Source organism: Leiobunum rupestre, chromosome 5, assembly GCF_980474605.1.
Source record: "Leiobunum rupestre chromosome 5, qqLeiRupe1.1.hap1, whole genome shotgun sequence".
NCBI lineage: Eukaryota > Metazoa > Arthropoda > Arachnida > Opiliones > Sclerosomatidae > Leiobunum > Leiobunum rupestre.
Window position 1 is genome coordinate 65,643,830 of NC_143388.1, and position 17,087 is coordinate 65,660,916.

Consider the following 17,087-nt stretch of genomic DNA (forward strand, 5'->3'; position numbering starts at 1 on the left):
GCGATCATGAGATTTGGTTTTCGCGGTAAGCTTTAAATCATCCTCCCAGGAAATCGCCAAGAAGTAATATTTTTGAGAGCCAGGACCAGCAAGGTATTGTTTATATAGTGCTTGTAAACAGAACGTCGTGTTTTGCCAACCTTAATATGTCAAAAAAGCTACCTGGTTTAAAGGGAACGCTAATTGTTGCTTCCATAAAGGTGCAAAATTTCCATTATTTTAACAAGCACTATATACACAGTGACTTGCAGGTCCTGGCTCTCGGAAATATTACTTCTTGGCGATTTTCTGGGAGGATGATTTATTGAAGCGTCTATTGCGCAAGGATTATAAAAAAAATTATATATTTGGGTCTCATGGAATTTTTCCTTTATATAAACGTTTCACACCCCGAAACGTATGGTCATATGTACAAATATTTTTCATTATTTACTTATCTTTCGATGGTGCCCACCCCCCGATTTAAAATCCTGGCTACGCCACTGATACAGAGGAATACTTATGAGTGAGTCAGTTACATATGCTAGCGGATATTCCCCGTTTAAATTTAATTCGAAATTTTCAATACTGTTAATTTTGAATTGATCCGTAATAGTCAGATAATCCTTCTGCTAAGCTGAATATGGTTCTACGAATTCTGGCAGATCTTTATTTTGGGAGAATGAGATCAGATTGTTTGGTGAGGAGAATATTTCAAATTAACCTGATCTGTCTAACTGATTATGTTCAGATATCTGATAATTACAACCTGAAAAATTTTATCAGGTGGTCGTTGGTACAATATTTGTAGATTATATTCCCTTTAAAAGGTACACAGAAGCGTTTGGAAAATTAGGGTCGAATTTCACGCGAGACTTAGGGTTACCTTTCCACTTCTCAAAACACGTGATTATGTAGCTCAACCGAGCTCAACCCTCAACATTTTTAAGTATTTTTTCTCATTAGAGGCGTTGTTATTTTTTATATAACGTCAATTCTATACGTCACACCACATAATCAGAAATTATCGCGATTAATTTATAGACCAGACTAACCATCTCGTCATAGGGTATAATCATAAGTAACATAATTATAATAACTTGTTTTAATGCTATTTGTTATCGAACCTTTTTCGGCGAGTTCCGACTTGGGCTCGAACAGGCCCGACAAGAGAGGGGGGAAGCCGGTACATATTACCGGGGCCCGTGCAGAGCTAGGGGGCCCGGGTTTGAACAATCGAGGTATACTTCACCCTCGTTTATCTCAGAAAGAGTATAGCTATCTATCATAGTAAAGGCTATCTTTGGGGCCCGGAATTTATATTTTACCGGGGCCCGGGCCCGCTCTCATCGGCCCTGGGCTCGAAAGCGAACTGGGAAGCCTTGAGCATCTGTACACGCTAAGGGCTGCGTGCCAAACTAAACCTTGGTTGCGCAATAACTATGAAAATCAGTTCGGTGAAAATGTTTGCTAATTGTCATACTAATTTTGATTATTTTACTTATGGTACAATGTCTCGTACTTTAGTTTTAAATGATTACCTTTTGGGATTTTCGGTAGTGGGTCTACCAGTTTCCGAGACAGGTTCGCAATAAAAAGCCGGTAAGGATTTTTTATCAGTTGGACTTCTGAGGGAAGAAACGTTTTTGCGTAAAACCAACGAGTTGGCCACTGTGGGTGATTCTTTGGAGAGTGCGTTGGGTTTACGAGGCGAAGCCGAAGAGACGAGGGAAATCGGAGGTCGTGGGCGGACGGAGCGGCCGTCGCCCGATGTCCTCATGGGCGGCGACGACGACGACGAATTGGTCGACGGGAGACGCGTCCTGTTAGCGGCGCCGGGGGAATCCGGAAAGCGACGCGGTGAAATCACGCGAGGTTGGTCCTTGGACGAGGCTCGAGGCCGCGAAGGGTGCATTGTCCCTCGATTCCGCTAATGAGTCGGCGAGCGTCGATAAACAATAACAACAAAATAGGCTCCGGTGACGTTCGCGCGTAGCGCCACACATGAGCATGATGGTCGTGGTTCTCGCGTTACACAGTTGCGGTAAGCGAATTACATTCGACTAATATCTAACGGTTTTCTGGCGGCCAATTACGCGACTTCAAAATTTTTAAAACAAAAAACAAAAAATATTTTAATTGGCCGCGATAACTCAACTAGACTCTAGAATGTTAGTTTTTCTTTGAAAGGCGAAATCTGTTTTCGGAGCGATATCACTCTAGAGACCAACCTCTTCGTATCTTATCAAAGAAAGTTCTTTCATACCAGCACGCTGATGGTCTAGATCTCCCTCTTTTTTTGGCTATGTCAAAGAGGGTTGATTTTTTTAAAAGGCCCTTGAAATTTAAGGCGACCGGATAGCTCGACTAATTTGATAAAAATGCTTTGCGGAAATTGTACTGTTAACTTCCCCCAACGCGTACATCAATTTCCCTCAATTTACTGGAAAACCAAATAAAGTTCACCGAAAATTATCCGTTACAATTGTTAAAATATTACTGACGAGACACGAACCGAAAAAAACCTCAGACGGTAGACTACAACGGTAGAACAGTTCGCGATTTGGCAGAGAATCTTGATTGTTGAAAACATTTGATTAGAAATCTCGGACCTCTTCCAGAAAGCGAAGATGTTTTTCCAGGAAACGGATCCGATACCGCGAACTCGTCACTTTTGGCTGCGACTTACGCCGCGGCTAAAATATATCTCTCCAATATGTAGGGATGCCGAGTTATTTTTCTTTAATCATCTATTATGCAATTACTTTTTCCGACTTTTAAATTAAAAGCACGAAGAGACGTATTATTGGAAAGAAAAAGGAACAAAACTCAACGAAAATAGAGCATCCAGTGACGTTCGGAAACTAAAATTACATCCAGGAGAACCGTCGACGAGGGGAAACCGTGGAGAGGCTCCGAAGGATGGTGGCGCCAAATTGAACGCCAGCGTTCTCTCTGCCTGCAACGTATGCGCTATAAGCGGAGATGGAGCGGAGCACGGATGCAGAGAGGAAACTACAAGGGGAGATGCGGGACACGGGGGTCTCCCACAAAGACCACCGAGCTATTTGGCAAAAAGACACTTGTATCTAGATTTCGCTGCATATTAAACGTAATAACTAACGATGTACAGCCTTGCCTACGGGCATATTTAACGTAATAACTAACGATGTACAGCCTTGCCTACGGGCATATTTAACGTAATAACTAACGATGTACAGCCTTGCATACGGGCATATTTAACGTAATAACTAACGATGTACAGCCTTGCATACGGGCATATTTAACGTAATAACTAACGATGTAAAGCCTTGCCTACGGGCATATTTAACGTAATAACTAACGATGTACAGCCTTGCATACGGGCATATTTAACGTAATAATTAGCGATGTACAGCCTTGCCTACGGGCATATTTAACGTAATAACTAACGATGTACAGCCTTGCATACGGGCATATTTAACGTAATAACTAACGATGTACAGCCTTGCATACGGGCATATTTAACGTAATAACTAACGATGTACAGCCTTGCATACGGGCATATTTAACGTAATAACTAACGATGTAAAGCCTTGCCTACGGGCATATTTAACGTAATAACTAGCGATGTACAGCCTTGCCTACGGGCATATTTAACGTAATAACTAACGATGTACAGCCTTGCATACGGGCATATTTAACGTAATAACTAACGATGTACAGCCTTGCCTACGGGCATATTTAACGTAATAACTAGCGATGTACAGCATTGCATACGGGTATATTTAACGTAATAACTAACGATGTACAGCCTTTGCTACGGGCATATTTAACGTAATAACTAACGATGTACAGCCTTGCATATGGGCATTTTGAAATGACGTTTTAGCGCGCGACACTACAGGTACATGTCTTGGGTACACAGCCTTCTTTGCGTGCTTTTTTGAGGTATTTTCACGCGCAAAATGAATTTTAAAAGCCGTCAATTCCTGTTGCGACAATACCACCAAAAATAAGTCGGAAATTAAAGAGAAAACGATTCAAAAGCGAATAAATCTACCATGTTGACATCAAAACTAAGAGTATATCCACCTTTACAGAATCAGTGGTAGTTGTGACATTAGGTTGTGATATTTCCGAGATGATCAATTCTAAATATCATGAAGAATTAAATTATGAAGTAAGTAAATTTTGTATTTAGGAATTTTATAAAGTTACTTGCAGGTCCTTGTTCTCGGAAACATTACTTCTTGGCGATTTCCTTGGAGATGTTTTATTGAAGGGCCTATAGGTGTTCGTTTTTTTAAGTTTCGCGTCAGGAGCTTATTTTTAAATCGTAAGTGACACGTATTATAGCATTAAATTAAATGATGGCGATTAAAAAATTAATTAACGTTTCGATGTGTGTCAAAACATGAAACAGAAACGGACATATAACATCATTTTATTTTACGTTTTCAGTTTACGTCTCCGTTATATTTTTCACGCTTAGGCCCAATTGGTGGATCTAAAAATTCATTTTGCGCGTGAAATTGACGGATTTTGAAATGACGTTTTAGCGCGCGACACTACAGGTACATGTCTTGGGCACACAGCCTTCTTTGCGTGCTTTTTTGACCATAACATGTAGAGGTATTTTCACGCGCAAAATGAATTTTAAAAGCCGTCAATATTTTTGCCGGCACGTGAAAAATCCAAATTAGAACTAATATAATATTTTTGCGTCAATAACAAAAAAAATCCTCCTTAGGCTGAATACAATATTTTTGCCGGGACGTGAAAAATCCAAATTAGAACTAATATAATATTTTTGCGTCAATAACAAAAAAAATCCTCCTTAGGCTGAATACAATATTTTTGCTGGGACGTGAAAAATCAAAATTAGACCTGATATAATATTTTTGCCTCAACACTAAAAAATCCCCGTTAGACCTAATACAATATTTTGGCGTCGACGTTCGCTATCGTGGCGTTTTAGCCCAAGCGAAAACCAATGTTGTCCGAAGTTGGGCAAATTTTTTAATAAAGTCACTAGATAGGTTTATGGGGTAGATAATTTTCAGCTAATGACTTTCGGAATCGCCCTATTTTATCGGGTGGCACCGTCATAAAAATGCAAATAGACTTAGTAATGAAATATAATTTTTTCTTGAGCTTTGAACTCACATAGGCGTCTTTCCGAAACAGCTTACGCACGAGCCACCGATTATCTGCGCTACGTACAATAAGCGTGAAATAGAATCAATTACTGCACGTGGAAATCGTGAGTTACGGTATTACAACGAAGACGAGAAACAATAACTTCAGCCAGATGTTTATAATCTATTACGAAATAAGAACTCTTTTACGTCATTAAAACGTAGGCTCTGTGCAGTTTCCAACAGTTTTGTCAGTTTTTTCATATTGAAATTCGCATACTATTCTATGTTTCCCGAGCCTTTACCATAGATTTCCCCTGACTTATTTTATGCCATAGTTTTTTGAAATTTATGACTCATATTTAAGTAAAGGTTTCCTATTGGCAATCAAAATAAATTTATTGACATTTCCCTGACATTTATACTAATAATTTAAATTCCCTGACATTTAGAATCATATTTAAATTTATTGGCTTTTCCCTGACTTTTAGACCCATATTAAAATACCCTGACTTTTAGACCCATATTAAAATACCCTGACTTTTAGACCGATATTAAAATTCCCTGACTTTTTGACCCATATTAAAATTCCCTGACTTTTTGACCCATATTAAAATTCCATGACTTTTGACCCATATTAAAATTCCCTGACTTTTAGACCGATATTAAAATTCCCTGACTTTTAGACCCATATTAAAATTCCCTGACTTTTAGACCGATATTAAAATTCCCTGACTTTTTGACCCATATTAAAATTCCCTGACTTTTAGAACCATGTGCAAATTCCCTGACTTTTAGACCCATATTAAAATACCCTGACTTTTAGACCGATATTAAAATTCCCTGACTTTTAGACCGATATTAAAATTCCCTGACTTTTAGACCGATATTAAAATTCCCTGAATTTTAGACCCATATTAAAATTCCCTGACTTTTAGACCCATATTAAAATTCCCTGACTTTTAGACCGATATTAAAATTCCCTGACTTTTAGACCCATATTAAAATTCCCTGACTTTTTGACCCATATTAAAATTCCCTGACTTTTAGAACCATATGCAAATTCCCTGACTTTTAGACCCATATTAAAATACCCTGACTTTTAGACCGATATTAAAATTCCCTGACTTTTAGACCGATATTAAAATTCCCTGACTTTTAGACCGATATTAAAATTCCCTGACTTTTTGACCCATATTAAAATTCCCTGACTGTTTGACCCATATTAAAATTCCCCGACTTTTAGACCCATATTAAAATTCCCTGACTTTTAGACCGATATTAAAATTCCCTGACTTTTTGACCCATATTAAAATTCCCTGACTTTTTGACCCATATTAAAATTCCCTGACTTTTAGAACCATATGCAAATTCCCTGACCTTTAGACCCATATTAAAATACCCTGACTTTTAGACCGATATTAAAATTCTCTGACTTTTAGACCGATATTAAAATTCCCTGACTTTTAGACCGATATTAAAATTCCCTGACTTTTAGACCGATATTAAAATTCCCTGACTTTTAGACCGATATTAAAATTCCCTGACTTTTAGACCGATATTAAAATTCCCTGACTTTTAGACCCATATTAAAATTCCCTGACTTTTAGACCCATATTAAAATTCCCTGACTTTTAGACCCATATGCAAATTCCCTAACTATAATACTGTGACAACCCTGTGTTTTGATATTCGCGACCGAAAACTATCGCTACGCCCCCTTTGGTTCGCCATTGAAACCTAGATAGGTAGCAGACGCTATTAGTATTTCCTCGTCGTTATTCGTAAATTTGACTTTATAAATAATGATACCTGAATTTTAATTTTATTTTGGAATCGTTTGCTTGTATTTTGATTAGATTGCTTAAAGGGAATATAACCTGCAAAGCAATCTTTACGGAAGATCCCTTCAATTTTTCAAATGTCCCTGTACAGTGGCGCCAAACATTTTTAAAGCCAAAGGCAAGAGCGGCCAGAGCTGCAAGCTTTGGTGTTCCACACCAAATACCTGAGGTTATATTCCCTTTAAGAAAAAACGTTATTATGACTTTTTAATTTGGTGGTAGCACACGCTAGATCACAAGCGCTACCTCGGTCAAACTAGCGCCGTTACTCCAGTGGCGTCGCTAGGGTGTTTTAGACTGTGCTTGAGCCACCATTTCTGAAGCGCCACCGATAATTTCCGTAAAGCACCTCCTAAAATTTTCGAATTTTGCCGATTCACTTGGCGATAAGTTTCTTCGATTTTTTTTAAGTACTTCCTTAAAAAAGGGTATCAAAAGCTTCATTTTGCCTAGTAGGCAAATAATAGAGAGGTTAAGCCAGCGCCAGAAAATGGCTCGAAAACTTGAAGAATGCTGTACACACAAACGTACGTCAACAAGTTCTCGGGTGCTGGCTTGACCTGTCTAATGATACTCGCATTTTAATATAATTTTTGTATCATTTGCTTATATTTTGATAAGTTCATTTTAGATAAAACGTTCTCATGATTTTTTAATTTGTCTGTAGCAGACGCTAGAATCATAGGTGCTACCTCGAAGAAGCTAACGCCGTTACGCCACCTAGACTAGTTAGCAAACTACAAAGTTAACCGAACGAAATAAGCCTTTTCATAAATTCGCTACGACTGCCCAACTTGTTCTAGAAATTGCGCAGTCAAACCTATGGACGAACTCATTGGCTCTCTTCAGAGGGGGAGCTGAGGAAGCATTCTAGAATTGTGAGAAAAAAAAAGTAAACAACAAGGCCACGTTAATTTATAGAAAGGCCTATTCAAATCAAAAATTATTTCAAGCAAATTTCCTTTAAATACAATACTTTTCATAAGTATTGTAATTTCATCAAAAAATTTTCCTATATTTTATTTATTTTCCAAAACAATATCTATCAAATCCGATAAATCGATAAAAAATTTCCAATTTTTCCTGTATTCGATTTTGAGTTTTTCTGTGATCACCTTGCTAACAATGTAAAATGTAAAATCAACACTGCGAAGGGATATTTTCTTATTTATAAACAATTTAATCTCGTAAGTGGTTTATTGACTTCTGCTTAAGCTATTAGATTTCCAATTTTATTTTTTTAATATGATTTTTCCCATAAGTAACATAATATTATAAGTATGACCATAAGTGTATAATATTGTTACATAAGTGTGACACTTCCTATTCTTCACATGCAAAAGTTTTACTGAGAGCTATTAACAAGACAGACTGCATTACGGGCTTCGTCGCTATTTCGTCACTAGGTGGATATTTCTACTTGTGACGACGTCACTCCGTTACTAGCTCTCAGTAAAATATTCCCCAAAGTGACAAACTTATGGAACAATATTATAGGATTATGGTACGACAATTAACAAAAATTATCACCAAACTAATTTTTAGAGTTGTTGAGCAATCAAGGTTTTATTTGGTACAGCGCCCCCTAGTGTCTAAATATACTACTACCAAGGACGATAATATGCTACAGAATTCGGTTGAAAGTTCAAATCGAAGCTAGACGATAATGTCAGATGGGTAAGAACAGTTTTATAAAAGTAGTAAGTGTCAAAAAACTTATTGTTAATATGTAACTTATAGTTTGACCGCTAGATGGCTTTATGTAAAAAGTAAATGCTAATATCCTTAGCTCTCTATCTGGATAATATTAACTTATTTTTATCTGGAAATGTTTAAATAAAATTATCTGTGAATATTTGTTTAAGTTTCATCATAAGTCTATAATATTGTTCTATAAGTTTATCACTTTGGGGAATATTTTACTGAGAGCTAGTAACGGAGTGACGTCATCACAAGAAGAAAATGTCCCCCTAGCGAGACGCTGTAAAAGGCTACGCGAAACGGCGACGAAGCCCGTAATGAAATGAATATGAAATGAAAAGTAAATGTTGAGAGTAGCAGTGGAACATGTGGGCTTGACCCCCAGAAGTGTCTACAAATGATTTTTTTCGGTAGCTCTCTCTCTCTCTCAGCCATCCCGCATCACCCTCAGACGAGAGCATCTTCCTCCGCCAAACCCACGTCTCATCCTCCCCCCCCTCCACAACCAGCGCCCCCCTCCCCAACCAGCGTTCATTACGAGGCTCCATGCCAGCGTTGCCAAGGACAGAAAATTATCGATTTCAGAAAAACATTATGGTACACTTAAAAATTTGCGGTAAATTTCAATTATGTTCAGGGGCGTGGGAACCGGGGCAATACCCCTTCCTAGAATTTTGCTGGGAGGGGGAACTAATGCTATTGCCCCCTCCAACTTTTTGGTCAGTTGAAATCTTCAAAAGGCTCAAATTCTGATTTTAAAATTATATCAAGCTTATAAAACCTCAACTGTGTTTAAATTTCAGTCTGTTCCCGCCAATTTACATAGGAGTAAGAAGTTCACATGCATTCGGAGAAGCTACACATCATTAAAAATTCAAAACCATTCTCCAGACCCCTTTTCGTTTCACTTTACCCCCTCCAATTTCTAGAACGTTACTACGTCCCTGATTATGTTGGAATAGTAGAAAACGTGTTATCCTGGCCAGGGTAGGCAAACCAAATAAATGAGCCCCCTACCCCCCCCCCCCTTTTTCAACGAAATGCTTGAATAAAAAATTACGATTAAAACCTTTTAATATACTTGGTTCCTGGAATAAATTTTACAATGAAAGACTAAAATATCACTTTTTCATTATACATTTTAGATAAGGAATTAATGAGATTCGCCTATTGCCTCTTTTAGCGAATTTTATCTCTTGAGAGAATTTTGAGGCCCTTTCTAGATCAATTTATAGGATTATTTTGGGGTCACCTTGAAATTTGAAGGTAGGCAGTGGCCTACCTGGCCTACCTGGCCTACCCCTATAGCGCCGCCACTGAATCTTCCGCGATAAGCATTCCAAGTAGAGGTATGGATTCCTGATTGGACACAATAAAGCTAAGTCCACACGTCTACACGTTTTGTGGGAGCTGGCTTAACCTGTCTATTGAAATTATAATTGTGAAATCAAGAATTTAAATAAAAAAATAATTTGAATCAGAAATCCATAGCTCTACTTGGAATGCCTATCGTGGCAGATTTTCGTCTCGATGTGGCTGACGGTTTTTTTGACGTCACTATGTTAACTTAACAAATAACAATGTGAGAGGGGAGCGCGTGCAGAGGGGATTTTTTTATCTCGTAGGCGGGGCCAAAGCCGTCAGGATAAGCATTCCTAGTAGAGGTATGGATTCCTGCAGTCAACAATCCAAATTATAAAACCACATTTGAATAAATAAGGCATACAATTGTGGTAATCTTCAGTTGAATTACGATAATTGAAATAAATTACATAAACAATACACAGACAGGATACACGACTGGGTTTAGTCAGTTCTCAATCGAGTCGAATGACGTAATAGGTTTTAAGGAACCAATGAAATAGCGGGCTGATTTTATATTTTAATTTATTTAAGGACAGATTGAGGTAGGATTGGGTACAACGCTATAAATCATCACCACATAGTCATTTTCCATAAACGCCGTTAAATTATCCTACAGCCAAAAATTCGGCACTAAATTATCGACATTGTAAGATAATTATCGCGCGTCTGGTAACGCTGCTCATAAAAATTTTCTCTCTCTCTCTCGGTTGGTTTCTAGCAGATAAAACTTAGGGGAGGTGCAAGTAACCCCCCTGAAATTTCTCCCCCGCCCTCAAAAGGGGTAAAGGGAGGGGGGGCGACATCTTTGCCTTTAATACGCCTGTTACGCGGGCCTTCGCAACGTTATGGCTTGTTTACGCGGGCCTCGGAAATCTATTTTCGTCCTCCGTTTTAAAAGAAATCCCCGAGATTCGACGTAAGCGACTTAGCGCAGTGCGATTGCGATTTCAGAGCTGCTACGGCCTGCTGACGCGCGTTGTTTTTCTCTCGTTCTTTTTGCTAGTTTACGTAAGCTCCCATTTTAAAAGAAAATAATGGCGTGAGACCTTGAATTATCTACTTCGAGACAGAGTACCGTGCAAATTTCAGCCTATAGGAGACGCGTTGCAATTAAGTAGGGCTGTGCGAGTAGTGGTTTTAGGCAATCGAGTCGGGTATCGAGTACCAAACTTTCCCTTATTCGAGTCTAGTAACTACTTGATTAGGAGTTAGTTTTATTCAAGTGATTAGGAAATTAAATTTAAAAGGAGTATAAAGTAACGTTCAATGCTGAAAAATATTCCTTTAATTTATCGAGTACCAAATTTTTTTCATCGAGTATTCGAGTCGAGTAATATTGAAGTCGAGTCGAGTAATCGAGTACTTGGTTAAGGGGAAAATTTCCCTTATTCGAGTCTAGTAACTACTTGATTAGGAGTTAGTTTTATTCAAGTGATTATGAAATTAAATTTAAAAGGAGTATAAAGTAACTTTCAATGCTGAAAAATATTCCTTTAATTTATCGAGTCGGTTATCGAGTATCAAATTTTTTCATCGAGTATTCGAGTCGAGTAATGGTGAAGTCGAGTCGAGTAATCGAGTACTTGATTAAGGGGAAACTTTCTCTTATTCGAGTCGAGTAACTAAAAAAAACCTTGAGTAATATTTTAACGAGTCGGGTTATCGAGTACTTTATTAGGAGCTAGTTTTATTCAAGTGATTAGGAAATTAAATTTAAAAGGAGTATAAAGTAACTTTCAATGCGGAAAAATATTCCTTTAATTTAAACGAACTACAGTTTCTACAACTTTGTAGGTACCGTTTATTGCCCCCCAAAAAGTTGTAAAAACCCCTCTTTGAACTTTGAAGCAACGAGAAAAGAAAAAACAAATAGTCGGCGAGTTTAGACAGCAGCTTATTCGAGTAATCGTTTACCCGAATATGCAATTTCTTGATACTCGGTAATCGACGAGTATTCTCCAATTACTTATTCGAGGTCGAGTTCGAGTATTCGACCTCAAAAATTGCCGAGTACTCGATGATGTTCAAGTACTCGCACAGCCCTACAATTAAGCCTGGATCACACGTTAAAATGTGACGGAAACGAATACAAAAATGTAGGGGGGGCACACTTTTTAACTACATTTTTGTCAAGGGTAAACTAACATTTCAGTTTCGTGTAAAAGTATACTTAGATGGCATTTAAACGCATAATTTAAACTGATAATCATAAAATGAAATAATAATAGAAATATTCAACACATTTCAAGCAATTTAATTAATCCCTTAATATTTTAATTTGTTTTCTACCATTTCAAATTGTACCCCAGCGCCCATCTCAAAATAAGACTTCAAACTAGAGAATATTAATTCGCGACCGAAGCGAGTCTAGGTGGCGTAACGGCGCTAGTTTGTCCGAGGTAGCATGTGCACCTATGATCTAGCGTCTACTACAGACAAATCATAAAGTCAAAAGAACGTTTTTCTCAAATAATCTTATCAAAATACAAGAAAACGATGCAAACATTGTATTAATATGCAAGTATCATTATTTATAAAATAAAATTTACGAATAAAGATGAGGAAGAACTAATAGCGTCTGCTTTAGCCGCTACCTATCTAGGTTTCAATGGCGAACCAAAGGGGGCGTAGCGATAGTTTTCGGTCGCTAATAGAGAAAAATAAAAAATGGTGTCTGCAAAATACTTGACTCCGGTGTGACTATAATAAGTATTACCATAAGTCTATAATATATTTCATAAGTTTGTCACCTTGGGGAATATTTTACTGAGAACTAGTAACGAAATGACGTCATCACAAGAATAAAATCTCCCCCTAGCGAGGCGCTGACAAAGGCTACGTGTGACGCGTACGCAAAACGGCGACAAAGCCCGTAATGCAGTCTGTCTTGTGAACAGCTCTCACGACGTCAGTAAAACATTTGCATGTGAAGAATAGGAAGTGTCACACTTATGTAACAATATTATACCTACTAGCTGACCTATGATATTTTACGACAACCTAACCGTAACCTAACATTAAACAAAACACTAAAAAAATCGAAGACTAGAAGCCGATTCGTAAATTTCAGAGGCCTTGGAAAATAAAACATCGGGTGACGTAACCAATGAATTTAGAATTTCTGCCACCAGGTATAACAGAAGCCAGGAGTGATTGGCACTAGTTAGTAACTAGTAGTTACGTTAAAAACGAGTCGAAGCACTTGTTAGCAGACGAGTTTTCGGTTAACCTTCTATTGCCTATAAAAATAGCGATTCCAATTTTCAAATCAGTGGGAGAAAAAAATTCCTCCATATTCTTAATACTCACTTCCGCTACGTCATAATGTCGTCTGCTCCCCAGTGGCGTAGGTAGTATTTTGGTTGGGGGGGGGGGGCACAATTGAAAAAAAATATATATTGGTACGTACGACCATACTTTTCGAGGGGGCACGTGCCCCACCTCTCATCTTTTCTTAAATTTTGATTCTTAGACCCGCCATGGACATTCTAGAAAACCCTAAATTCCGAATTTTAGGTCAGCATTTTTTATTGAGAGGTGAACGCACTGACCCATTTTTCCTTGTGTAACCCGTTCGTTACAAGCTTATTCTACGCCTGTCGGGGGAAAGCGAATACGCAGAGGGGAAAATATCAGTATCTCGTCGCGTCATCTATCGATCGCTAGTGAAACTTATATGATTGTTAGACCGTAAATGATGGTCGACTCGTCGTAAACTGAACAAAGGCTGTACATAATGATGCGCCATCTGTCCAATCTTAGCACATTTAATATATTTTATAATTCACTTTCTTAGTTCCAAAATCAGGTATTAAAATAAATAAATTTGCGTAACAAAATATTTAAGTTAGGAAAATTTTATATAGTAAAGCAATGGATATTTTGGAAATTATATGCTCACTATTATTTATAATTTAATTATAAATTAAGGTTCAAATAGACGTTTTTCACTTTTTCTACCCTAGACGAGGCACCCGGTTTTTAAGTATAAATTGATCTGAGCTCCTACGTATTTCGTGACGAATGAGCTACATAAACAAGTTCAGCAAGTGTAGCTTATTTTATGAAAAGGCCTATTGTCAATTTGATTTAAATCACGATTAAAATCAAGATGTAAATTAACTGATTTTTTTTAAAAAAATCACTGATTTAATTCATACAATGTATTTTAATGTCGGAATAAAAAATGATAAAATTGTTTCTTAAAAATTAAAATACATTGAAAATCTGAGCAAACTAAAATATTAAATAGTAATTAAATTCAATTTAATTGAAGATTAGCTAACTCATAAATTTAAAATATCCGTAAATTATACAAAAAAAGATTTATTTGATTTCTAATAAAGAAATCAAAAAAGTGCCAACCCTGCCTGAGAAACGTGAGATTATTTTGTTTCCACTCCCTGAAACCTAGGAGCAACAAACACAAGGAGAACGCAGCTCAAGGTTCGTAGAGAACAAGTCGGCCCAGGCCGTAATATTAGTTCCACATCAGTGTATAGTTCTTTATCGTTTGAATACGACACCTGGTGAAATTAATTCAAACTATTCCGAGAATTATGGGAAATCGCATTTTACCCAGAGTTCTTTGAAATTTTTACAGAAATATCGTCTGCTTAGGAATAGTTTTTTTTAAATCGTTCCTGCATTATCTTAGTAATTTAAAGGGTTATTTAATGATTATGAAAAAGTTCAATACTTTAAACAGGTAAGCAATTTATTCCTAAACTATTCTTTATAGTTTTCGTACATAAAATTATACAAAATATTAAATTTTTATAGATAAAGTTGAAATTTGTATCTAAGCCTAGGTGGTAATGTGAGCAATAGAAATCTCTTATACATATTTCAAACATGGAAAACCAAAACCAGTAAGTTGAATTTACAGTGTAAACAGTGTCTATAGTGGATAGACCGTGTAAATATAGTTACTGTTGCTATTGCCATCACGTGGTGTCTAGTAGAGTGAGAGAGGCGGCCGGTGAATACCGGCAGAACAACGATGTAACCAATACGAATAAAGTCACTAAATTATTTTATGAAAGCATAGTTTAATTCCAACAAACTAAACTTAATTAAACTATAACAGCTAAGTAGTTTTTAATATGACAATGTTTTTATTTGTAGATTAGTGGTTAGTTTTTCGTCAAATAACTGTGATATAGCGAAACCTAACATACCAAATAGAAATTGGACAAAACAAAATTTCATAAAACCTTCAGTGAGCAGGAAATAATAAAATATAAAAACAATCATAAGTCAGGTAAACATTTTACGAAAGGATATAAAATGGCCAGATCAAAGAAAGTTAGGATCGTTACGCAAGATCACTTTCCAGTAGACCAACACGCAGCCTACACAGTACCAGGAAGAGCTGGTCAATTTCAGGAATATATAATTGTTTTCCACTTCTGGTATTCTTTATATCTGCTAATACGCCTGTATCTTGCCTCCTTAATTTTTCACAAGCTACAGCATAACCAGCCTATTACAAATTTATAAAATCCCATGAACTTTTTTTTGCTTTCGAAAACTGTAACTTCTTCTTACGTTGAATGACTTATTAGTCAACTGTTTAATCAGAGCATCCTTTTCATTGATAATTGATGAGTAATGGTCTTTTATTATATACGAATGTTCACAGTGGCTGATGGTAAACTCATTCTTCATGCTCATTTGTGGTACTGGTAACGTACTTTCCTCGTTGTTAATAACAACATCTGCTCCTAGCGACGAGGTTTCATCCGGAGGAAGAACCAGTTAGTTATAACTTAACCGTTCTGTAAATAAAAACACGGTAAAAATGTTATAAATGACAATGGATTTATAAGTTAATTTCCAACCTTTGAAAGGCTTTAAAACAACATGTTCAAATGATTTCCAAGGAAAGTAACGAGGGAGAATGCATTGTAATGTTTGACTCCAGCGGGGTTGAAATGGTATCCGCAGATTTTGCTAGTTGCTGAAGGAATCCAGTTTCAAAATTTGCTTTAGAACTTGTGCATGGTATTAAAATCATGAGGAGCTGATTGAATCCTACTAATCCATTCCTCTTTCAAAGTCTTGTCCCTTGGAAACAAATGAGAAAGCTAGCTTTACTCTTGTAGCTGTTTTTCCCACAACCGATAACACAACATCTTGTTCCTCCCCTTTTGGGAGTTTCTGAAGAACTGAAAATAATATACTATCGTTAAAAATTGAACATTCAATAAAATAAGCGAAAATATTTATTATTAATTACCTGTTTTGTCTCTCCATCTCGTTTGAAAATCATATTTTACACCTAAACTGATTAAGCCTTTCCGATAACTTACGTAGCAGACGATTTATACGGTCCTAGCTAAGCAGACGGAAATCGCGAAAATGTTGATACCCATAATACCTAGCGAATCCCCAGTAGATGGCGCGTTTCAAACGAAAAAGATCTATTCGAATGGGCAAAGCCATACACCCTTAGTAGACACAGGTAGGCAAACGAATACAAAGCTTTTGAGGCTTTGTGATTTCTTATCGTTGGATATATAAATTGCCACCCTAAGTGAAAGGGTGGATGCCGCCCACCATCAGGAGACCCGGGTGGGCAAACTAATATAAAAACTGTTGAGCCCATGTGATTTCCTATAGTGAGATATACTATTTACCATCCTATGTTAAAGAGAGGCCACCGCCCACCCTCAGGATACATGGGTGGGCAAACCAATTCATAAGCTATTGAGGTCATTTATTGACTTAACTCGCAAGGTAATTTGACAAAAAGCTATATTTTAAATTTCGATCTATTTGTGGTAGAGCTATAAACGGGTAGTCTTTACGTGAACTTGTAAGTTAATATACCTAAGTTTTGCGAATGGTATACGGCAAAGATTATCGTAATAAAACTACATATGCCCGAATGCCCCTAGTTTTTGGATGAGTATGGGAGTCCAATAATTAATAATGGCGGTACGTAAGTGTGTGAAGGGAAATAGAGTCTTCAATGCTTTAACTTTTTAAGCGTACGCGTGTTCTTAATAATATAATACCTTCTCCCGATAGTGACTTCAATTTATAATTGTTTCTCTATGGTTCTATTGCTTTT

General features: G+C 37.1%; 1 protein-coding gene and 1 long non-coding RNA gene across 4 annotated transcripts in view; both read right to left on the reverse strand.

Annotated features, from left to right (window-relative positions):
* LOC149945624 (uncharacterized) overlaps positions 1-17,087 on the reverse strand; it is a 62,045-nt gene that overhangs the window by 38,646 nt on the left and 6,312 nt on the right. The window contains exon 1 of one of the 2 annotated variants that reach the window (XM_090174303.1): positions 1,521-2,915. The exons of the other annotated variant lie outside the window; for it this stretch is intronic. Within the exon in view, the coding sequence (XP_090030429.1) occupies positions 1,521-1,894 (374 nt within the window). The 5' untranslated portion in view covers positions 1,895-2,915. Of the gene's footprint in view, positions 1-1,520; positions 2,916-17,087 lie in introns of those variants that run through there. 2 annotated transcript variants of the gene reach the window in all.
* LOC149945625 (uncharacterized) lies at positions 15,166-16,950 on the reverse strand. 2 transcript variants are annotated; one of them, XR_016480906.1, is made up of 4 exons: positions 16,251-16,950; positions 15,853-16,179; positions 15,560-15,789; positions 15,166-15,494 (listed from the first exon to the last, which is right to left on the reverse strand). It is a non-coding gene; the product is annotated as an uncharacterized LOC149945625 (long non-coding RNA). The 2 variants fall into 2 exon arrangements; XR_016480905.1 differs by having other exon boundaries at positions 15,166-15,789.